Genomic DNA, 23,902 nt, shown 5'->3' on the forward strand with positions numbered 1-23,902 from the left:
GCACAGCTTTGTCAGGTATAGGATTCTTGGTTCATAGTTTTTTCTTTTAGCCCTTTGAATATGTCAACCCACTGTTTGCTGTCCCCAAAGTTTCTGATGAGAAACCTGCAAATAATCTTTTTTTTTTAAGATTTTATTTATTTGTTAGCGAGAGCGAGCACAAGCAGGGGGAGCAGCAGACAGAGGGACAAGCAGGCTCCCCACTGAGCAGGGAGCCCGATGTGGGACTCGATCCCAGGACCCTGGGCTCATGAGCTGAGCCGAAGGCAGACACTTAACCGACTGAGCCACCCAGGCGCCCAAACCTGCAAATAATCTTATAGAGAGGACTGCTTGTGACAATTCACTTCTCCCAACATTCTCTCTTTGGCTTTTGAAAATTTGGGTATAATGTGTCTCACTGCAAATCTCTGAATTCATCTTTCTTGGAGTTCATTGAGCTTCTTGGATGTTTATATTCTTGTCTTTCATCAAAGTTAGGAAGTTTTCAGCCATTCCAAAATTGTCTCTGCCCCTTCCTCTCTCTTCTCCTTCTGGGACTCCCCCAGTGCATATGTTGGTCTACTTAATGGTTTCACTTAGGCTCTGTTCACTTTTCTTTGGCTTTTTTTTTCCCCGCCTATTCCTCAGACTCAATAATTTCCATTGTCCTGTCTTCATTGATTCTTTCTCCAGCTTGATCCAGTCTGTCTTTGAATCCCTTTAATGAATTTTCAAATTTCAGTTATTTAAGAATTTCTTTTGGTATCTTTTTAGGTTTTCTTTTCTTCTTTAATGGTATTTTTATTTGTTCACACATTGTGTTCTTGACTATCTGCATCTCTCTTTAATTCTTTGAGCATTTTTAAGACAGTTCTTTTATTTTTTATTTTTTTTAAAGATTTTATTTGTTTATTTGAGAGAGAGAGAATGAGAGAGAGCACATGAGAGCGGGGAGGGTCAGAGGGAGAAGCAGACTCCCTGCCGAGCAGGGAGACCGATGCGGGACTCGATCCAGGGACTCCAGGATCATGACCTGAGCCGAAGGCAGTCGCTTAACCGACTGAGCCACCCAGGCGCCCTAAGACAGTTCTTTTAAAGTTTCTGTCTAGTGTACCTGCCCTTAGGTCTTTTTCAGGGAAGGTTTCTGCTGATTTCTTTATTTCCTTTGAATAGGCCATGCTTTCCTGTCTCTGCATATGCCTTGTGAGTCTTTGTTAAACACTAGAAATTTGAATTTAATAATGTGATAACTCTTGGGGCGCCTGGATGGCTCAGTAAAGTGTCTGACTTTTGGTTTTGGCTCAGGTCATGAGCTCAGGCTCCTGAGATCAAGTACTCTGTCAGGCTCAGTGTGAAGTCTGTTTGAGATTCTCTCCCTTCCCCTGCTCGTGTGTGCGTGCTCTCTCTTTCTCTCTCATGTAAATGAATGAATGAATGAATGAATAATATGATAACTCTGAAAATTAGATTCTCCCCCTTCCCCAAGCATTGCTTTTTGGGGGGTTGTTAATTGTTTTGGGTTTTGTGTTGTTGTGTTTTTTGTTTTTGTTTTTACTCTTGTATGCTGTCTCTGTGCCTAGGATCAGCTTGAGGTGTCAACTTAAAGTCTTCTCAGGTCTTTTCTGAGTCTTTCCCCACGATGGGGACATGGGTCACTTTCTTATTGTACCCATATACGTAGTTGTTTTTTTAACATCCTACTCTTTAATGTCTAGCTCTCAAAAGAGAAAAAAGCAAAAAATGATGGGGAGAGGGTGCCAGCCTTTTAAATTCCCCTGAAGTCATTTCAAAGCTTGAGGGGGAGGGGCTTGCAGCAGTGGGGGCAGGTACAACAACAGTGGCTGCCCACTGGGTTTGCACCTCTGTGATCAGAAGCAATAATCAGCAATCAGAACAGAGATCCCTCCCAATACCTGGAGGACAGGGTTCTCTTTGCCCACCCTGGCTCCCACAAGCCGTGTGCAGGCTGCTCCAGGAGCGCGTGCACAGCTGCCTGTCACTTGGCTGGGAGTGGGAGATGGGTAGCTGCTCCTATGCTCCTAGGAGCTGAAATTGACCAAAATTAGCTGCCATTTACCACCCAAGTCTTCCCCTGGAAGTTGCACACCTACAACAGGTTCCAGAGTTCCAGAATAGTTGTATCAGACAGATTATGCCAATGCAGTTGTTGTCCAGGAGGGAGACAGATTCCTGGTACTGCCTACTCCCCCATCTTCCCAGAATCCCAAAATTTCCATTTCTAATGAGTTCCAAGGTGATGCTGGTGTTGCTGGTCCAAGGATTACACTGTGAGAACCACTGAACTGAATTCTTTAATGTCCTTTCTCTAAGACCCGCGTATACCATACAGGGTCTTTCTCCTCTGGATGCAGTGTAATAAATTAATTGTGCTTTTTAACTGAAAGAAGCAAGCATTATTTTATTGTGATGTAATTTCTTGGTGAGGGGTGGGTTTGCTTTCTTTATGCAAAAGATGGGACCTTTGGCCTGTGGGCTGGTTCAGGGCAGGGAGCATTAAGAAGCCCTGCAGGGGACAAAGACATGTGTTGAGGTAGGAAGGAAATGGACCTTGTTCAGATCTGAGCTTGGTTGTTTCTCTTTCCTGTCTCTGAACTTAGGTGATGACAAGGCCCTGCTCTGCAGGTTGTTTTTCATAGGTGGTCTGTGTCACATTTACCGAGCGCTTTTGATCCAGACACTGTCTTAAGCCTGGATTCACACGTTTAACCCTCACAACATCTCTGTGAGGTAGATAGTACTGTTAGTTAGGTTCATGTTTGCAGGTGAAGGAAACAAAGGTTAGGAATTGGCCAAGAACACATATAAGACACAGTGGGAGCATTTACCAGGGAGTTATTTAGGTTCCAGAGCCTACACACTTGACCTTATACTACAGTGCCTCAAATATTAGGTCCCTTTGTATATCAGTTATGGCTGTGAGTTACAAAATTAAAAAGTGATTTTTTTTTTTTTAAGTGTCCTCTCCCTTAACAGTCTGGAGATGGGGTGGTCCGGGACCTGGTTAATATAGTCCTCAGCAGTGTCACAGAGGGTCCAGGTTCCCTCTGTCCTGTCACTCTGCTGTCCTCAACAGATTGGGCTTTGTCTTCAGAGCTCATGGTGATAAGAGGATTGCAACAGATCTCACCATCCCACCCTAACCGGCTGAGTGAGCAAGCCCTTTCCTGCCTCTTGTCCCTTTTGAAGAGGGGTGAAACTTTCCCAGAAGTTCCTTAACCTGTGGACTTTCCTGCCGGGAATGCTTGCTACACCCCTTCGTAAATGGCCACCACTGATAGGTAGGCCCCCCACCCCGGGGGCGGGGAGGGCTTGGAGGACAAGCCCTGTGGGGGCCTACCGGGCTCCTTTGTAAGAAAGGCCTCCAGCAGGAACTGGAGGGTAGGCTACTGACAGATCAGCCACAGGCGTTCCCTCCAGTTAGCATCTAGACCTTGGTTCTGAACGGGCTCTGCTGCAGTGACAAGGTAGGTACGGCCTAGGGCTCCTCAGAATGCTGCCAGCGGTCCTTGGTTTACTCCAGGCCACGTAATCTTTTGTTTCTTGGCAAGGTAAACGTTTGCTGAGCCTCAGCACCCAGAAGGATGTTGGTCTTCTGAGAGGAAGGCAGAGCTCTCGAAGGACCTGGCTTACAGCCCCATTCCTGCCCCATTGTCTTTGGCGGCTGCAGGCGTGGCGTGGTCAGTTCAGATCAGCTCTGACTGCAGCAAGTATTTCCCCTTCTGGTGCCTGAGGCACCTCACCTGTGGAGTGGGAAGGTGACGGGACTGAATGAGTGGGCATATGTCTGGGGCAGACACCTGTTGCACGGTGAAGCCCCGAGGCAGTGCTGTGGCTGGTATTGGTGTGGTTTTAGCCTCGGCACTAGGGAAACTGGATCGATCCAGCTCCCTGTCACCCTGTGCGCCCTGCCTCTGTGTGTTGGGGTGTCCTTCCATTCCGTGGCACCATCCAGGTGAGCTTCACTCCCACTGGCATTCCTGACTGCAGATCTGTAACCACTGACTCCTGAGAGGCTGCCACCTGGGGTCTGCCTTTGCAGGAGAAAAGGGGGAGAAGGGCACCCTTTAGTCACTTTGTCCCCAGGAGAGTGCCACCCTGTCCCACATGGGGAGGCAGATTCTCCACAAGTGTAACTGCTGAGGGTGCACTTTGATGTTATTTTTCCTAGAATCAGGAACAAGTAAGTGTCTGTATCATTCAGGTAGCCTCATCTGGGTGTGCCTTGGCCACCAGAAGAATCAGCATCTTTCCTCAGTAGGGCCAGTTTGGTTGAATTTTACAAATAATGATTATTGTTGCTAGGTCACATTTCATATGCCGACAGGATTGAGTGATCACAGGGATGATAGAGATGTGCCCCACTTTAAGAAAACCTGCCCATATAAGGAGGAGCATCTCAATTACAGAATAATGTCTCACTTAGCCAGAAATTTGTGGCAGGTTTCCTAGTGCATTTAAAATAGGATTTGTGTATAAAAATACCATTTGCACACAGGAACCCATCTTTTTTGAAAAGAGAAATATACTTGTATTGGGCATTTGGGATAAGTAGAATAAAAATAAGATCTTACAAATACAAGAACTAGAAACCAAATTCCACTTTTAATTCTAAAAGGTTTATATATAACTCTACTATCCTACCCTCTCTTCCTACCCCAGGCTTCCACAGCAGAAATAAACAGGCAAGATTTGACATTTTAAGATGCGGGAGGAATGAGGGAAGGACGGGCAAGCATGTGTGTGGGCAGGTGGACAACAGGAGCGCCAGGGACAAGTCTGGGTGCCCCGCCCCACCCCACTGCCTTGTTCTGTGTGATTGTTTGTGGACGTTTATGAGGCCTGGCCTAACACGTCACTGCTGGATCCTTTCCACGGTGCGGTCAGTGAGTGGCGGTTAGCAACTGACCGGCCCAGCCTCCCACCACCGACCTGTAACCACAGAGATGAGCTGAGGTATGACAGATGGGGCTTAGGAAAGGCCTGGATGAGCGGGGTGAATCTGGGATGCTGACATGCTCAACTTCTTTCTTTTCAGAAATGTTCCCACTGCCAGGAGGCAGGTGCCACCTTGGGCTGTTACAACAAAGGCTGCTCCTTCCGATATCACTACCCGTGTGCCATTGACGCAGGTAAGATGGGACCACGGCCCTTGTCCAGAGCATCTGAAGGCTTTGACGGACGCTTTGATTCTCTGCCTTCTTTCCTTTCTTTGTTGTTCTTTTTGTCTCTTCTGACCCTGTTCTGTTTGTAAATTCTAAAAGAATGCAGAAAGGATAATAAAAAGGAGTGCAACAGGGTCATAATAACAGTTTTATTCATATAATTCACCCATGATTCACTATTTAAGTGTACAATTCAGGGGCTTTTAGTATACTCACAGAGTTGTGCAACCACCATCACAGTCAATTTTAGGACATTTTCATCACCTCGTAAATTCCTGCCCCCTAGTGGTCACTCCCCTCCACCCACCCTAGCCCCTGGCAACCACTGATCTACTTTCTATCTTGATGGATTTGCCTATTCTGGACATTTTATATGAGTGGAATCATACAATATGTGCTCTTTATGACTGGCGTCTGTCACTTAGCGTAGTGTTTTTCAGGTTTATCCATGTTAAAGCATGTATCAGTACTTCATTTTTATTGCCAAACCATATCTTTAGGATATGCCATATTTTGTCGTTCATCAGTTGATGCGCATTTAGATTGTTTTCCACTTTTTGATTATTATGAATAATGCTGCAGTGAACACTCACAAGTCTTTATGTAGATTTAATGTTTTCACTTCTCTTGGATTTAAACCTAGGAGTGGAATTACTGGATTGTATGGTAACTCTACATTTAGCCTTTGGAAGGACGGTCAGACTTCTCCAAAGTGGCTAAATCCTTTTACACCCTTCCAGCACTATATGAGGGCTTCAGTTTCTCCATACCCTCACTGACCCTTGTTGTTATCTGCCTGTTGTATTCTAGCCATCCCAGTGGGTAGGAAGCGGCATCTCATTGTGATTTTGAGCATTTCCCTGATGGCTAATGATGTCTAACATCTTCATGAAGTTCAGTTCGTCCATTTTTTCTTTTGTTTGTTTTGCTTTTTGTGGCTTGTTCCTTTTTCTTCTAAGAAACTGTTGCCTAATCCAGAATCACAAAGATTTATGCCTATGTTTTCTCCTAAGAATTTAGCTCTTACACAGGTCTTTGATCCACTTTGAGTTAATTTTTATATATGACGTGAAGTAGGAGTCCAGTTCACTCTTTTGTGTGTGGATTCCAGCTGTCTTAGCGCCATTTGTAGAAAAGACTGTGATTTCCTCGTTGAATGATCTTGGTACCTTTGTCGAAAACCAGTTGACCATAGCTATATGGGCTTATTTCTGGACTTTCTCCAGTCCCACACTGTCTTGATTAACTTTGTAGTAGATTCTGAAATTGGGAAGTATGAGTCTTCTGATTATTCCTTTTTTCAAGAATGTTTTGGCTATTCTGGGTCCTTGGCTACTTGATACGAATTTTAAGATTAGCTGGTCTATTTTTATTTAAAAAAAAAACAAAAAACAGCCATTAAAACTCTAATGATTGCACTGAATCTGCAGGTACAGCTGGGGAGTTTTGCCATCTTAACAATAGTGTCTTCCAACCCATGGCCAGGCAGTGTCTCTGCATTTGTCTCATTCTTCAGTTTCTATCAGTGGTGTTTTGTAGTTTTCAGAGTATATGTTTTTATTGTTGTTGTTGTTGTTTTAAAGATTTTATTTGTTTATTTGACAGAGAGAGACGCAGAGAGAGAGGGAACATAAGCAGGGGGAGTGGGAGAGGGAGAAGCAGGCTTCCCGCAGAGCAAGGAGCCCGATGGTGAGCTCCATCCCGACCCTGAGATCATGACCTGAGCCGAAGGCAGATGCTTAACAACTGAGCCACCCAGGCGCCCCTAGAGTATAAGTTTTGCACTTGTTTGTTAAATTTATTCCTAAGTATTTTATTATTTTTAGTGTGACTGTAAATGCAGTTGTTTTCCTAATTTAATTTTCAGATTGTTTGTTGTGAACATATAGAAACACAATTGATTTTGTATATTGATCTTGTATCCTGCAGCTTTGCTCAGCTCATCGATTAGCTCTAATAGTTTTTTTTAATGGATTTCTATGTACAAGATATGTCATCTGCAGATGGGTAGTTTTACTTCTTCCTTTCCAGTCAGATGCCTTTTATTTCTTTTTCTTGCCTAATTGCCCTGGCTAGAACTTCTAGCAGAATGTTGGGTAACAGTGGCAAGAGCTGACCTCCTTGCCTTGTTTCTGACCCATTAAGTGTGATGATAGCTGTAGGGTTTTCATAGATGTTCTTGACGCAGCTGAGGAAGTTCCCTTGTATTCCTGGTTTGTTGAGTGTTTTTATCACTCAACAAGGGATTTTGCATTTTACCGTTTTTTCCGTGTCTGTTGAGATGATCAGAGTAGTGTTTTGCAGTGTCATAACTGTTGAAAGAAGGGGGAGCTTCAGTCCATGAAGTTCCATCCAGTGAGTGATGCAGGAGCCTTAAATTTTGACTCTGAACTTTAGCTTGGGAAAGTCCTCTCTCTTCATCTAGACCCTTGTCCTTTCGGTGGACGTTTCACCAGTTACTTTTTGAGCATATGTCTAAGACCTTCCCCTCGCCAGCCCTCATAGTACTTTCATTCGGGATGGAGGGGGAGAGAAATGGGAAGATCAGCGAGGGTGCGGCAAGTGGCAGGGTGCTGGTTATCTCTGTGTGCTTGAGAGGGAGGAGGGGAGGGCATGGCTGACCAGGTGGTGGAAGCAGGCACAGGGACATGAAGCAGAGTGGGATCTGACAGGCGTGGGGAGGAGTCCAAGCTCATCTGGACCACCCTTCCTTCCCCGGAAGTTGTTTGAGCTACATGCCCCCTACCGTGCAGGTCCTTCTTATCCTCTTTTCCCTCCCTCAAGTTTCCATAGGAGGCACAGCTGAAGAACCAGAAAGATACAGAAAGATAATGTTTGTTATGCCACAGTTAGATTCTCATAAAAGTGTGTGTTTGCACTTGCTGAAGGGTGGCCAGTGGCCAGGGCACTGTTTGACCAAAGGGAGTAAGAAGAGAGCCTTGAAATGTCAGTTCAGGGAGTTTGGGTTTTAGTCTGTCCCTTTCCGTTCTCTTTCTTCCCTTACATGTTTCTGTGTTGGGTCTGAGCTGTAATTCACCCTGAGTCGTGGTCTGGCACATTCCATAGTAAAGCCTCTTAGTCCTCTCTCTCTCTCAAGAGCCAGCCGTTGCCGTTTCTCATTTTCATGATATTGCCCCTAAATTCTTTTTTCTAGTTTAAGCTTCATGATTTTTAAATGAAGATGTTTAAGTATTAAGTTTATGGCAGTTACTTATAATTTTATGCGGGGAGTACTGTATTGCAAGACTTGGTTCTCCCAGTCAGTGGCCTGGTAAGAGGTGGTCTCCTTTGCTTAGAAACATCCAGTGAGCAGCAGGCAGGTGACCTCGTCTTGTGCACACACCCCGCCCCCCCCCTCTGGCATGAGTGTACCCCCTGTCTGCATGCTGGGCACCAGCCAAGTTAGGGACCAGGCTCCTGGCAGTTTCTTGAGGGATTAAGCAGGGCTGCTCAGGAGGACTTTCTGACATGATGGGAATGTTCTAGATCTGCACTCTCCAGCACAGTAGCCACAAGCCTTATGTACCACTGAGTGCTGAAAATGTGGCTAGTTGGGAACGAGGGACTGGATTTTTATTTGACTTCATTGTATTTAAGCTTAAATTTATGTGTCCATGCGTGGCTAGCAGCTGGAAAGCACCGGCTTAGCCTGGCCTTGGTCAAGCTCAGGTGGTAGGGTTGGGGTTCTCTGGGAAATGCACAGGGCTCGTCCTCCTCTCCAGAGGAGGCTTGATGCTCAGTTATCCGCCCTGAGGCGAACCTGGGGTTGCTTTACCAGCTGAGGGTTAGGAAGTAAATGATTTTGGTCACTGTTTGAGCCTGTCTTGTGTGGCCTGCCCAGAGAAGTTGGTAACGTGTATTCAGCAGAAGTTGGTGGCTACATATCCAGTGAGAGGGAGGCTGCCTGGGTCGGGGTGGCCCAGGTGCAGCCTTGACCCCCGGGCTTTGCTTTCCCAGCTGCCACATGCTCTGCTGCTGCATATAGAGATCTAGGACCAAAGAAGTAGCATCACAAGGTGACCGTGTCTATCTTTTGATGACCTGAGTCAGTGACCCAGCAGCCTGTACTGCTCTGTGGGGATGGATGCTTATGTTTATCCCACAGGGTCTGCTCGGGAATTCTGCTATGTGATGGATCTTTGTGTCCAGGAAAGGCGTTCATTGATTGACTTCCTTAAAAAATGAATAAATGAGTCCCTAAGTTGGAGAGTTCCCCATCTCTGCATGAGTAAAGAACAGATTAACACTTTCATCTTTGCTTTCCTGTTAACCACCCAAACCTCACAGAGCTGTTCATGTCTTCGGGAGAACTTTGATTGCTGGGGACATCTCCACTGAAACAGAATCTTTTTTTGCTGAGGGTCTGTGGCTGCTGCAGCTTCCCCCCACCTGTTGTTGGTCCTGCACCTGTGACGTCATGGTTAGCGGTCCTGAGCTGCTTGTTAGGTCACAGGTGCAGGCTGAGGCTCCAGGGGATGCAGTAACAAGAACATGAGCACTGGTTTAAAAAAAGTAATGTATCACTGCAATGAGCTGCAACAACTAAGACCAAAGGAGAAAAGAGCTGCAGTAGCACATTAGCAACTACTGTGCATAAAGGCCCGGAGGGGGTTTTCCTCTTACCCCGCAGGAGGAGGCCCAGCTGGGACATGCTGTCTGCAGCCAGCCCTGCAGCAGACTCTGATCTTGACGCAGTGGGCTCAGGCCCCCGGTGGTTATGAAAGGACTGGTGTCTGGCCCTTCCCCGGAGAGACCCTGCTCTGCACCCCAGAACCAGTGCTAGGGCTTGCCCTGCCCTGACAGCCCCGTCCTCGGGCCCGGGAGCCCCTCAGCAAGGCGGGTGAGGCTGGCAGCTCCCTGAGTCCCAGGCTGATTGGGCCAATCTAAGTACCAACTGTAGCTCTGAGGGAGATTGCGGCCAAGCTGGAGACGACGTCTGGGGGCTGCCAGATCCGAACGACAGCAGCCCTCCCCTCTCCTTTTCCCCCTCTTCAGGTTTAGAGTCTTCGACCGGGGTAGATGTGGCCGCACGTGGGTGCAGGTAGCTCCAAGTAGCTTGTTATGAGGAGCTCAGTAAAGTCCACTCTGCATTTAAACTAAGTGTAGAGAGAAATGAAAGCGGATCCTCTTCTGGGGCGTTGTGTTTGTGTCTGGAAGCCATCTTGTTGACTGGACAACCTTGTGAGTCTTTTCCAGCGTGTGTGATGATCCAGCACGCCATTTACTTTGACTTCACTGTGTGGAAGTGCTGACCAGGCCCTCTGGCCAGTGTGGGATATTGCCAGGGGCTTAAGGAAAACAAATTGAGAGGCTGGCTGGCCATTTAGGGCGGGCGCCTGTTGAGACACCCCAGCAGGGGCCCCACCGAACCTCTCACCTGGCTCTTTGCTCTCCTCGCACCAGGGGCTGGGTCAAGGCAGCCAAGAAGAGGCTCCCTGGGCCCTTGGGGGTGGCTAAGCTCTCTGGCCGTGGTTCTCGTCCCTGCCAGGAGCGTGGATTGCGGTTCCTGATGGCCTGTGCACACTATAAGGACAGATGAGAGCATTTGTCTGCAGTCTTCCTGCATGGGAGGCATTGCCAAAGGTGGACGTGGTCTCTGGCAGATTTGTGTAGGAGACTCCCGTTTCCAGAAGTACCTGACATTAGCTCCAGTTGCCTTCAGTGTGTACTTACATTGTCTTATTTCTTTTCTGCTTTTTAACTTAGAGGGAGCATGTTTCCTAACTTCAGACATGTTTTACTAATGGTCTGTCACAGCTGGTGACTCCTCCATGGCTGGGAGGGGGACTGAGCCACCGCTGCCTTTCTGATGGCACCTTTTCCAGCTAATATGGTCCCCCTTCCTCATTTCTCTAAACTCCTGTGGCATAAAGGTGGCCGAGCCCCACGGGGGCTATGCTGTTTCTCTGGCCCAAACTAGAGACTGCCAGCAAGCAGTGCTGCCAAAGCCCAGGTAAGGAGAAAGTGCTTCCCCTGAGCCCCAGTTGTCTGTCTCCTACTGTTCCTAAGCTCTCTGGCAGATTGGAGCAGCAGGGGCCTTGGTCACGCCATGTACTTGTGGGCTTTAAATTAACACATTTCATTTACTGCCATGCTATTTGCTTGCAGGGGGAGGGCTCGGAGGTTAGCCGGACTTGCTGAGCTGTGCCCAGAGGCTGGCTCCGGGAGCAGAGAGGCTGCCTGCCCACTCCTGGGTATTCAGGGGCTCCAGAGGGAGGCGGTGATGGGACAGGCCCAGCCCAATTATGAAAGAGTCCTTTTTCTGTTTGTTTAAGATACAAAGGACCTTAGAAGTTTTCGTTTGTGTGTTCCCTTGCTTATTACTATTTCATGTGAAATCTGTGGGTACACAGGCTGCTAATCTGGACCTCAGTTTAAACTTGAGTTAAATCATACATTTAACAAGGCTAAGTACCATGGCTGCTTGCTGCCACGGTGCCCGGGAGCTCTCTGAGAATGTGTGATCAATATTTATTAACATTCTGCCACCGCATCTTGCACCAGTGACCTGGCTGTCGGTCTCCGGGAGCTGTGGTGTGCAGAGTGAATTCATTAATTAGATTTCCTCGCCCTGCTCCACACACTGCCCTTGTGCCTCGGAGCTCAACTCACCTGGAGGCAAATGCGTGTCCTTGCTGTCAGTGAGGATGCTGTCAGCACGTTAAAAGTTGGAATGAATCATTTTCCTCCAAGGATTAGTAACCCCCTCGTGGGATTTCACTTTCCCCTGAAGCATTTAGTGTGGATTATGTGGCTCGTGTCGGGAACTTCTCCTGTGTCTCCGTGGGTTGTGCGGCAAAGGTGATAGCAGGGCTCTGGACAGGGGAGAAGGGTGCCTCCCGATTGGCGGTGTCTTCACGAGGAAGCTTTGGCTTGGGCCTGTTGGAATGGGCTTAGCCTAGGATGAGGGATTTTAAAAATAACGTTTATTGGAGGGGCGCCTGGGTGGCTCAGTCGTTGGGCGTCTGCCTTCAGCTCAGGTCATGATCCCAGGGTCCTGGGATCGAGCCCCGCGTCGGGCTCCCTGGTCGGCGGGAAGCCTGCTTCTGCCTCTCCCACTCCCCCTGCTTGTGCTCCCTCTCTCGCTGTGTCTCTCTCTGTCAAATAAATAAATAAAATCTTTAAAAAAAAAAAAAATAACGTTTATTGGAGATTGTTTCTGATTATGAAAATAATGCAATTGTGGAAATACATTAAAAAAATAAAATCACCTATAGTCTTGCTACCCAGAGAGAACCACTGTTACATTTTGGTAAGTTTCCTTTGTCTTGTTTTTAATGCCTATAACACATTTTGATAAAATTAGGATTGTACTTCTATATTTACGTATCCTGGTTTTTCAAGCCATTTTGTGTCATGAGTGTGTCCCCGTACCATTAACTGTTTTGAAACATTAAAATTTTAAGTGGCTGATACTCCACCATGTTGCGGTCCCATAGTTTATTTGGGGGTGTCTCTAATGTTTCAGAAATCACAGTGTGGGGACCACTTATCTCCATGTCTGGCACTGTCAGTCCTGGCTAGTGTGCCCCCACTTACCCTGGGCTGTACCACCCGCTGGCTCGGTCTGACTGTCCCTTTCTGTCTTGTAGATTGTTTGCTACATGAGGAGAACTTCTCGGTGAGGTGCCCCAAGCACAAGGTGAGTCAGAGCGTGTGCCCCCAGAGGGGCTGGGGGAAGGGGGTGTTCCTCCCGATCTACAGACCCGACATTGGAGGCTGCGCCTGCTCCTGGCCCCGGGAGGGTGGGGAGGCCCGATGCTGGGGGGGGGGAACCTGTGCCCCAGGCTGGCCCCCCCATGTGCTGTGGGAGGCTGGGAGAAACGCGGCGGAGGGGAGCGGAACGTATTTGATCGTTAAGAGAAATTCAAAGATCAAACTCAATAAAACTACTGATTCCCATTTTAGTTTAGTGGAACCCCAGTTCCCAGGTGGCGTGAGGTAAGATTGGTTGTAGGCCTTGATACATAGCAGAGGCACTTTCCCAGACTAAAAGAAATCAGAACTGACTCCAGGGCTTCGGGGGGAAACTCCGTCTTTTTACCTCGGCAGAAGCGACCGGTGGTGCAGTTGGTGGCCCACCGCCGCCGCCGCCTCATTTCCCGAATAATTCAAGAGGCGGTCTCTTGGTGTGGCCCTTTTTAGGGAAGGATGGAAGATAAGGGGCGCCTGGGCTGTTGCTGAGCTAGCGGGTGTGTTGGGGGCAGGGAGGGCGCCGAGAAGGAAGCCCAGGGGAGGACGGGCCGCCCAGCCGATCGGGCGCCACCTGGCGTTTCCCGCGGTGGCCGCGCGCTCCTCTGGCTGAGGTCACACTGACATCTGGTGGTCACGACGCTCGCAGGCGCGGTCTCCGCCTAGGGCTGAAATGAACCTGAAAGAGGTCCTCCTGACAGGTCTGCCCTCAAAACGCTACTGAAAGATGCTTGCTTATGCTTTTCTTTAAAAATTATTTTCAGAGATGGACCACAGGATCTTATAGTATTCTCTTTTAGTTAATTTACGTGTTTTTATTTTTAAAACTTCTCTTTTTTAATGGTCACATTTTGCCTCAGAAAACCCTGTCTGAATATCTCCTGTTTGTCATTCAATACTGACTCTCTGCTTTTTCTTTCCTTTTCCATGTGCCATTCCTCTCCTCGCTTCTGCCCTCCCGACCCCCACACTGTTCTTTGGTCCCTCCTGTCTTGTCTCCTTGGCTTTGCCGGCTCAGCCTCCCCTCCCATTCCCCCTCCCCCCCTTGCAGAACAAGACAGCGAAAGGCAGCCTCAGCACAGAGCAGTCGGAGCGGGGGTGAGGGGGGCAGTGTGCTCGTGGGAATGGAAAGTACAGCAAGCACAGGTGAGTCGGGGCCGGCACCCCTGCCAGAGTCCCGGTGGGTGTCGGGGCCTCTGCCCTCCTGCTCGCCCCAGGCCAGCTGCGCCGCTGGCCTTTAAGCGCGTGGACTGCCAACACCGGGTGGATAAATCGTTTCTCCGACTGTCGTTCAGCTCCCCGAATGTCCGTGGAGAGGTGTTGGAGGCTTTTAACTGCCCCGTGGCCTCTCGGAGTTCACGGCGACTGAGCTGAAGGCAGGCCTTGTGTGTGGTGCTCCCGAAGGCTTCGGGACAGACCCGGCCAGCAGCCCACCCCGTCCCTGGCTCAGAGATGCTTCCAGCCAGGGGGCCGTCCTTTCTAATTTACTCCCTATCTGTAAAGCTTATGGTGGCGTTTCCTTTGAAAAACAAAAAATTCCCCAGTTTTGTTCTTTGAAATCTTTTCCCCCAAGTACTGTGAAGTGTTCCTTTGCACAGAAGTACAAAGGGAAGGAAAATCCCCTCGAAGATTTAAGGGACTTTAGCATCCGATTTAATTTTACTCTTAAAAACCTCAAGAGATTGAGTTGTGCTTTTTGTGTGTCTGGGCTCGTGGTCAGGGCGGCGGCGGCGCCGCGCATCTGTGGAAACGGGATTGGTGGACTTACGTCCCCAGAGGCGGTGGGCCTCCCCTGCTCCCCGCTTTCTCACCCCCTGCCGCCCCTCCGTGGAGTCACAAGGGCTGAGGAAAATAGACTGTAAAGAGAAGGGGGAAAAAAGCCAAAATGCAACTTGAGGTACTTGCTCCTACAAGTTGGAGAGGGGGCCAGTTGTCTCAGAAATGTTCATGAGGGGATTAGTTCTCTTCAAACGGGGGGCTTCCGTGTTTATGCCGGGTGCCTGAAGGCCACACACAGGTGCGCCAGAGTCTGTGGCACGTTCCCTCCCCCTGTGACGGCCGGCAGGTTCCGCCTTTCTCGGGAATACCTAGCAGTAGTTTGGGGAAAAACTAGAATTCATCTCAGACAGTGGCAGTTTTCCTCCTTTGAGAGTCCTGCGTTTCTTAGGTGGGTCCTGGTACCGAATTGCAGAGAAGCCCCCTCTGCTCTGCTGTGTGCGGCCCTGGGGCTGTAGAGGCCTGCCGTGCTCTCTCGAGGGGGCTGTCGAGTGAGGCCTCCGCAGTCGTGCCTTCCTTTTCTCTCTGCCTCTTCCAAGGAGAGGGGCTGGGAGTGGAGCAACAGGTGCTCCGGTCACAGGAATCAAGTGAGCGAACTGGCGGCGGCAGCAGCCGCCACTGGGTCTCTGGAACACAGCGGGGCCCACTGGCTCCTGCACTCCTTTGCCCCTGAGCAGCCCTCGGTGCAAGACCACAGTCTGGATGGTTTTCCAGCCTGTGTCTCTTGGCCTTTGTTCTGTGCCTGGGCTCTGCCTTCTTCCTGACAGTTCCTCTGCCTGGCCGATGGGTAGAGCCGCGTGCTCTAGGGGCCACGAGGAACATTCCTGGCAGTGTCCTGGCCGACCCCATTAGGGAAAGAACCATTTGTTGTCCGGTGCCTTTTGTTTTTGTCCTGGAACTCCAGCCTGCATTTGGGAATATTCATTTTGTTCATCATCTCCTTCCACTGCTCCCAGCCGTGGGCGCTGCTGGAGGACTGCCCTCGACTCGCACGTGGAGCAGTGAGCTGCGGCATTCCGACCTCAGCCACGGTTGGTGTGTGCTGTCTGTGTGGACGGAAGACACGCGCGGAGTGGGGAAGCGGCTGACGCATCAGTGTAGGGTGGTTTCCAGTCTGTTGAGGTCAGACCGTTCACCTCTTAGAGGGAAGGGATGGGCATACTGCCTCCAGCCATGTCCGCCTGAAATGATTTTCTGCGTATGCTGTCCCCACAGGGCAGGACCCTTGTCCTGGTTTCTCAGTTCAGCTGTCACGTTGAGGGCGGTGGCCGTCTGCAGATTGTATGGAAACCCCAGTGATTGGGATGGAGAACATTCCATCTCGGGGGCTGTTCTCGGGACAGAGAGCTACTGTCACTGGGGATCCTAACATGGCAGGGAGGGGGCATGAGTACATGAATCCTGCTTCTTGGTGCCCCGTTTTCTCACACAAAAGTGCTGTGTAACCAGGGGCAGTCCACTTACTGTTTCTGCTTCTGTTTCTTCTGTAAAGAGAGGAATAACAATGGCCGACCTTGTGAGGATTCAGTTAAGAGATGTCTCTGAGGTGTCCGCGCGGCCTGGCGTGGGGCGAAGCTTGTGCAAGTCCTGGGGCGCTGGTTCTCACGGCCTGCTGGCCCGCCGGGCACTGCAGGAGCTGGAGGGGTCAAGGCTGGACCCTGTTACCGCCCTGTCTGGCAGAAAACTGGGGGCTGGGAGATGGGAGATTTAATCCCCCCAGCCTCCCCCCAGTATATGAGGTGTCTGCACTTGTCCCACAGCAGGCCAGCAGTGCCAGAGAGGAAAAGTCCTTGGGCAGCCATCCATCCGGCAGGCTGCTTCCTCCCCGTTTCTGAGCAGGGTGGCAGGCCCGTGGGTGCCCGCCTTCTCCCTGTGCTGACTCCTAACCACGCCTCCACAAAGGCCTGTGGACGTGTCTGGCGAGCTCCTCAGAGGCCGGACTTCGTCCCTGTAGGCTTTGGCACTTGCCCTTCCCTGGGCCTGGGTGCTCTGCCTCCCATCTTTTGTGACAGGCTCCCTCTCCTCTCTGGGTCTTGGCTTCAGTGTCCCTTCCTCATGAGGCCTTCCCTTCTGAGTCCCTGTCTGCCTCCTTCCCACGCTGCAGCTTTCCTGTGCCAATTTGGAGTCATTCGTTTGTTTGCTTATGTGCATCTCCACTAGACTGTGCACTCAGTGAGGACAGGAACCGGGTCTGGCCCCGGCCGCTGTGCTCTAGGCTGGAGCGTGCGCACGGCGGGGCCGGCAGAGGCTGCTAGAGAGGGCATGCACCCCAGAAAGGAACGCACTCACCACCCTGCCGGAGCCTGGATAGGTACAGATGAGGGCCCCACCACGCAGCCCCCACCGACAGGTGGGAACTGGCCGGGCAGGGCAGGCAGAGGTGGTGGATTCTTGTTGCTCTGGGAGAAGGCCGGAGAAGGTCCCGCTAGTTCGGGCCCTGGAGGGGCCGCTGAAGGGGAAGGAAGGTTGGAGCGTGACGAGTAGGAGTCCTGGAAGGCTGTGGCCCCAGGTGAAACCCTGCTCACCGGCAGCCGGACATCAAGATGCCTTTCCAAGAGAGTATTGAAAACCCCCGGCACAGAGTGGCTGCCTGCTCGCTGTGCTCTCACTGGCTGCGGCTGGCCCTGCGTCGGCCCCTGGCTCCCTGCTGGGGAGCACTCCGTGCTGGGGAGCACTCCCTGCTGGGAAGCACGCCGTCTCAGCAGCATCCCATGCAGACAAGACCACACTGTGACTGAGGTTCGAAGGCAGAGTCCCGGGGGGCCCAGGCAGAGGGCTTTGCTGGACGGGAGAGTCAGTCCCACCCCTCAGCAGCCCTGTGGCTTTGGGTCCCTCCGCTTCAGCTTTGTTCTCTCTTGAGATGGGGTGTCAGGCCTTGGTGTCATCATGAGGTAGCTTCTGTGAAATCCTAGCATAGCGCCTGGCACACGAATTTTCTGCCCAAAATCCCTGTTGAAGGAACAGTTTTTGAGAAGTGACTCTGAGAAGTTCGGGTCCCCTGACCTTCAAGGTGTGTGAGGTCAGACCCTGGGGAAGGGTCCCGTTAGGAAGACTGGAAGACAGAGCCACAGTGGGGGGGCTGCTGTCAAGGCCATAGCTGCCCAGACTACCAGGCGCACCCGTGGCCCCAGGTTGGCAGCCCACAGAGCGCCCCCAGCCTGGCAGGCCTGGGGTGCCGAGCATGCTTCATTCTGAGGTTGGGGGCTGGGGTGGGGCCTTTTCTTCTGAGCAGTTAGCAGGCTAGGGGTACAGGCCCGACACTGCCAAGCCTTGGGGAGGGCAAACCCTACCCTGTCTCTCCCTCCACAAGCAGAGCCTTACAAGGTGTGCCTGGACATCTGTCCTCTGCGCACACGTTCCCACATCCCCAGCCAGACTTTGCCCCTCTGGTTGTTGCTTGAGGCATCGCATTAGCTCTGCCCTTGTCATCACATGTACCAAAGGCCTTTGGTTCCTGGGGTGGTATCGGGAGGCTGCTTCTCTCCCCTCTCCTGGCAAGCGGCCTTAACCTCAGGAAAACCAGAGGGCGGGACTGGCGAGTCTCCCTGGGCTGGAGGCAGACTGGAGCATGGGCCGGGAGGGCTAGGGCGACTTCTGGGGCCCAGAGCCACCTTCAGAACAGGGAAGCCACGCTGTCACCATGGACATCCTGAGCAGGGGGACATTGTCCTGCTGTCTCTGCAGAAGGTCTTCCTGTCATGTTTTCTGCCAAGCAGTTACACGTCTCTTTTTGGTGAAGGCAGCTATATATATATTATATGTAATACATATATATATATACAGGTGCTTTTAAATAGAAGGTTCTTAGCTCCTGCACACAGACCAGCCTTCTGAACGATTTTGCCTATTAGTAGTGTGAGAACAGAAGAGGGATGGTGCCGCCTGGGCTTTCCCGAGGGTTATTTGTTGGAGGAGGGCAGCAGAGGGGGTCTGGGGAAGAAGGGAGTGCTCAGACTGGCAGGAAGAAGGTGGGGGGAGGCCACCACTCCCGGCTTCTGCTCTGATTGTTCTGCACTGATCCGTGGAAACCGCTGTCTCTCTCTGAGACCTCTGCACACGTAATGACCCATGAAGTACTCGGAGGAGGCCGTGGCACAAGCCCACCGCCCCACGTGGTCATCAGGATCGTCGCCCTGAGCCCGGAGCCCGGGCTGGAAGAGGAGCCAGCGCAGGGGACGCCTGGGGAGCCTCAGAGGGGGGCCCTGCCGTCCCCAACAGAGCTGGCTGAAGAGCGTTCTTTGTTGAGTGTGAGGAATGCGCTCTGTCCCTGCCAGCGCTGTGACGGGGTCCTGAGCACTGCTTCCGCAGGTCTGCGTGCTCAGCCACCTCTGTGAGCACCGCTCCCTGCCACCGAAGGGCCCAGCCCCACCGGAGGCCGCTGGTGGTGGGGTCCTGAGCTGGGGTCGCCCCCTCCAGGGTGTCGGAGAGCTCTTTCCTGGTCTCCGTTCCTTCCGCGCACCGGGGAGGCCGCCGCGCCGCGAGGGGCACGGAGTCCATTCGCAGCGCAGCTGGCCACGTCGCTGCCGCCCTTCACCGTGGTCCCAGCCCAGGGCCACATGGTCTGGGTCACGTGGTGGCTCCACCCCTGGCCTTGGGGGTCTCCCGCCACGTCAGCACACTTGCGGGGGGTCTGCAGCTGCTGGACCCCCGGAGCAGGGGCTGTCAGCTCCTGGGCCGCGCGGAGGTTCCCAGCACCCAGTGTCGGTTCTGTCTTCCAGGTGAGACTGTGGAGATGAGAGGTGGTGGACACTCGCGGTGGAAGGAACCGTCCTGCTGTGCGGCCCCGCCCTGCCCCGCCCGCCCCACCAGCACCTTCCCAAGTCCTTACATCACACCCAAACCGTGACACCACAGGAAAGAAAGACCCAAGAAGTTGGAATGGCTGTTTCCATGGACACAATCTCCATAGTGACAATGTGGGGGGAGGGGGGAGGGGTGGGATGATGGGAAGGGGGGCGAAAAGGGTGGGATAAAAATATATATATATAAATCTATTTTTAGTCTGGAAAGACTTTGTTTAAATGAAAGGTGCGCTATCCCTTTTGATTCTATTTTAAAATTCTCTAGTTAAAGAACTCCAAATTTGTTCCAATAACAGTGAAATTTAAGTGTGAAATTGAACAAGCTGGTCTCATAAAGGACGGGATGTGGTTTTGATCTTTAGCCTGCCTCACACCGGTTCAGAGAGCTGCAGACCCAGGGTTGAAAGAGCAGACAAACCACACCAGAACCATCCTTTGTCATTAATTTGTCAAAGTGGGAAAGTTGCGGGGGAGGGGTGCGGGGCGGGGGATGTGGGGACGGTCCGTGTTTTCAAGAGTGGGGGAATGATGTTTAAACACAAAAATAAATTTTTTTCATCTCCAGAAACACTATTTATTTATTATTTTTAAAATTTTTATCTTTTTGGGGGGTGAAATTGGAAGATGTCCCGAGGTCACAGCTCTGTCCTGGATCACTGTGGCCAGTGAGAACCTTGAGCGCCCCACTAAGTGAGCACGGCAGGCAGGGTCAGGGGGTGGCCCGCCTCTGGGCGCATTCCTGGCAGCTGAGCCCTGCCCCCCCCAGGACGGAAGGACAGGACAGGAAATCTAAGCTGTAGGAATTGACACTGGGGGGAGGGACTGTGTCGAGTGTGATCAGTGTGGGTTACGCTGACCAGGAACACCCAGTTAACCCTTTTTTTTTTTTGCTTTCATTTTTATAAAGGAAAAGGGGGCCTGTCAGGTGAGCAGCCCCACCCTACATGATTCTTTATGTTGTATTGTTTTGTTTTGTTTTGTAAATTGTATAATTTTTAAATATCTGAGTTTTAAAAAAAGAAGAAAAAAGTACAAAAAAAATCTTGTTAAGGCCTTAAGAAGGGGTTAGTGCATCTTTCAGGGGTCACTCTGCCGTGGGGATAAAATAGCTGTTTCACAAACAGTTTTATTTAAAAAACAAACAAAAAAAAAATCAAAAAATAATAAACTTCATTTTAACCTTGTTTCCTTTTTTGTTTAATATAAAGCAAACGCGTCTCTTCCTCCTCCCATTCCAGCCCCCAAAGGTGGTTTTGCTGCACTGCAGAGAAGGCCGCCGTCTGACTGTCCAGCTGAGCCCCAGTGTGTCGTCGTCCGTCCCCCCCACCCCCACCCCACCCGGTGGCTCTCGCAGCAGGGCCTGGAATGAAACAAAACCAAGGGCTCCTCTCTGCGGCTCCTCCTTGGTGGGTGGAACTCAGCCAGTGTGTGGGGACGGTCAGATTTACTTAAGTTGGTATGAGGACATATTTCCAATCAACATTAATTTTAAAGGTTATAAAAAAATAATGCAATGTTAATGGACTTTTTTAGAGAACAGAAATACTGGAAGGAATGTTGTGAAGTAGAAATAAGCAATTATAAATGAGTTCCTGCGTGCTCATCAATTTGGGGCTGCAGAAATGGCAGATTAATTCTGTCCTAATGGTTCCATCAAGCGGTGCAGCCCATTTCTCATTTCGCTCACCAGGATGGAGGCGTGGGTGGGCATGCTGTGCGGGCCATGGGACCTGCATAGAAATGACGGCTTTTTGAGCTGTGTGGCTTTCCGTCTAGTCTGGGCTTGGCATTAACACAGTTCATATGAATTTGATAGATTTCAAGTGTCAGGGGCTAAACCGCAAAACTTGAAAAATATGTATCTTGAGGAAAATATTTTCCTGACGGCAAATGATTCTTTGTCATTTTGCTTTTCTTCTTCTGTCCCCTTTTGACTTGCTGATGATCCTTGAGCAAGGTACTTGTGATGATTCTAGGTCTTTCCTCAAACTGGCTTCTGACATGACCATTGCGCCACGCTCCCCTCCTGGCTCCAGCTTTCCGGCTTCTGCAGGAAACCTCCACTCATGTGCATTTCAGCTCCCACTGCTTTTAAGTTCTATGTATTTTTTTCCATACACTTTTTTAGAGCAAGTTTAAGTTCATAGCAGTATTCAGAAGTTATAGAACATTCCTATAAAACCCCCTGCCCCCCATACATGGCCTTCCCCAGCGGAGCGCTATTTTTGTGACAGCCGGTGATCCTACTGCGCTGACATATCATTGTCCCCCAAAGCCCATAGTTAACATTAGGGTTCATTCTTGGTGTTGCACATTCTGTGGGTTTGGACAAACAGTTCCAGTATCACACAGTAGTGAGTAGTCTCACTGCCCTAAAAATCCTCTGTGCTCGGCCTGTCCTGCCTCCCTCCTCCCAGCCCCTGGGCTTTTTACTATCTCTATAGTTTTGCCTTTTCTAGAATGTCCTATGGTTGGAATCCTACAGTATGCAGCCCTGTCAGATTGGCTTCCTTCACTTAGTGATAATGCATTTAAGGTTCCTCCACATCTTTTCGTGGCTTGGTAGCTCATTTCTTTTTAGTACTGAAGAATATTCCATTGGATGTACTACCATTTATCCACCTACCGAAAGACATCTTGGTTGCTTCCGAGTTTTGGCAATGATGAATAAAGCTGCTATAAATATCTGTGTGCAGGTTTTTGTGTGAACATCAGTTCTCAACTCCTTTGGGTCAATAATCAAGGAGCTCGCTGGATCTTATGGTAAGAAGGTTTCCTTTTGTAAGGAACGATGGAACTGACTCGCGCAGCAGCTGTACCATTTTGCGGTCCCACCAGCAATGTATGAAGGTTGCTCCACAGGCTCGCCAGTCTTTGGTGTCGTCAGTGTTCTGGATTTTGACCATTTTAATAGGTATGCAATGGTGATTTTTATATATGTTTTCAAGTTATGGTTAAAAACATAAAATTTACTGTCTTAACCAGTAAGTGCGGTTTAGTAGTGTTAAGTATATTCACATTGTCGTGCGACGGATCTCCAGAACTTTTCGTCTGCCGATTGGACACCCTGTACCCTTAAAACACCGCCCCCACCTGCCTGCTGCCCCTGGCAAGCTGGATGCGGGGGTCCGCTTTTCCTTTCTGCCCGCAGGAAGGAGTGGGAACTGGGGGGGCTTCCTCCGCGGGCAGGCCGTGCCTCGGGGAGGGGGCGGGGGCAAGGCGAGCGAAATGCCACCCTCGCTGGGTGCCCAGGCTCCCTACCCACTTTCTAGAGCCCCCGCCCAGGACTGCGCTCTGCATCGCGTGGGGGGCCCCGGGCCGGCACTTCCCAGTCCCCGTGTTGCTGGCGTCCCTTCCCGACAGAAAACCCTCCCCTGCGCTGAACACCCCTGACCCGGAGGGCCCCCGGGAGTGCTCACGCTTACCCCAGCTTCACCAGAGCAGCTTCACCCCCCCACCCCTACGGGGGGCGGGGGGGCAGAGTGTTTCTAAATCAATCTCAGTAACATGTGTTGGCCCTTGGAGAAGTTCACTTTCAAACAGTGTAGACGTAACTCCGAGCGTGCGTTTGGAATGGCCCCTGATGCCGCTCTAGGACTTTGACCTCCTGACGTGACCTGAGATTCCTTCTCCTCGGTGCTTGGGGACCACGAAGCTGCAATTGCCCAGTGATGGCAAAAGGCCACAGGCCTCATGACGGCCGGTTTCCTCACGGCCACCCGATCCTGGACGGCAGGCCCCTAGGACGGGGAGGCAGGCCACTGCCCTTCATGACGCCATTAAGGCGACCACTTGGGGAAGGCAACCAAAATGACCGGCAGATAAAGGCAGTGTTTCCAGGGCCAGCGGGTGACAGCACGCTTGGGCCGTCCTGCCCACTTTGTGCTGCTCTCCGGGACACTGAGCTGAGGCAGATAAGAGGCCCCCGCGTGCCCTTGGGTCTCGCCCTCCTGGTCTGTTGAGTGGCCTCCAAAGTGGGCTCCCTGCCTCCCGGAAGCCCCGAGACCCCGGTTTCCCACAGTCTAGTCCTCAGCCCGACCTGCAAAGCCCCCTCGCACTGCCCCCACACCCACCGTGTACGAGGCCTTGCAGTGGGGCTTTGGCCCTGCTGCCAGGTCACCTTGGCTTGTGGTTCAAGCCAGCCAAGGTCCTCCATGAAGTGTTCCCGGCACGTCCTGTCCCAGCCTGGGGGCAATGTCCCCATGACCCTGAAGGCGGTCCCCACACTGCTGACCGGGCCTGGCCGCTCTCTGGCTCCCCACGCCTCCTCTGGGCCATGAGCACGTTGGAGCAGGACTCACCATGGTCCTCCCACTGGGTTGCCGTACTTAGCCCAGCACCCAGCACAGGGCACCTCCAGCGTCCGAGTGTGTGTGTGTGTGTGTGTGTGTAAGTGGTGCATGTGGGTGGTGTGTGCATGGTTTTGTGGGTGTGTAAATGCCTGTGATTGTCAGTATGTGAGCACGT

At 51.1% G+C, this 23,902-nt stretch overlaps 1 protein-coding gene across 1 annotated transcript in view; it reads left to right on the forward strand.

Moving 5' to 3' along the window:
• TCF20 (transcription factor 20) overlaps positions 1 to 19,546 on the forward strand; it is a 55,683-nt gene extending 36,137 nt beyond the window's left edge. The window contains 3 exon segments of the mRNA XM_021687454.2: positions 5,039 to 5,132; positions 12,758 to 12,807; positions 19,352 to 19,546. Of these exon segments, the coding sequence (XP_021543129.2) occupies positions 5,039 to 5,132; positions 12,758 to 12,807; positions 19,352 to 19,369 (162 nt within the window). The 3' untranslated portion in view covers positions 19,370 to 19,546.
• The last annotated feature ends 4,356 nt before the right edge of the window (positions 19,547 to 23,902 follow it).

The sequence above is a fragment of the Neomonachus schauinslandi genome, chromosome 5 (genome assembly GCF_002201575.2).
Source record: "Neomonachus schauinslandi chromosome 5, ASM220157v2, whole genome shotgun sequence".
NCBI lineage: Eukaryota > Metazoa > Chordata > Mammalia > Carnivora > Phocidae > Neomonachus > Neomonachus schauinslandi.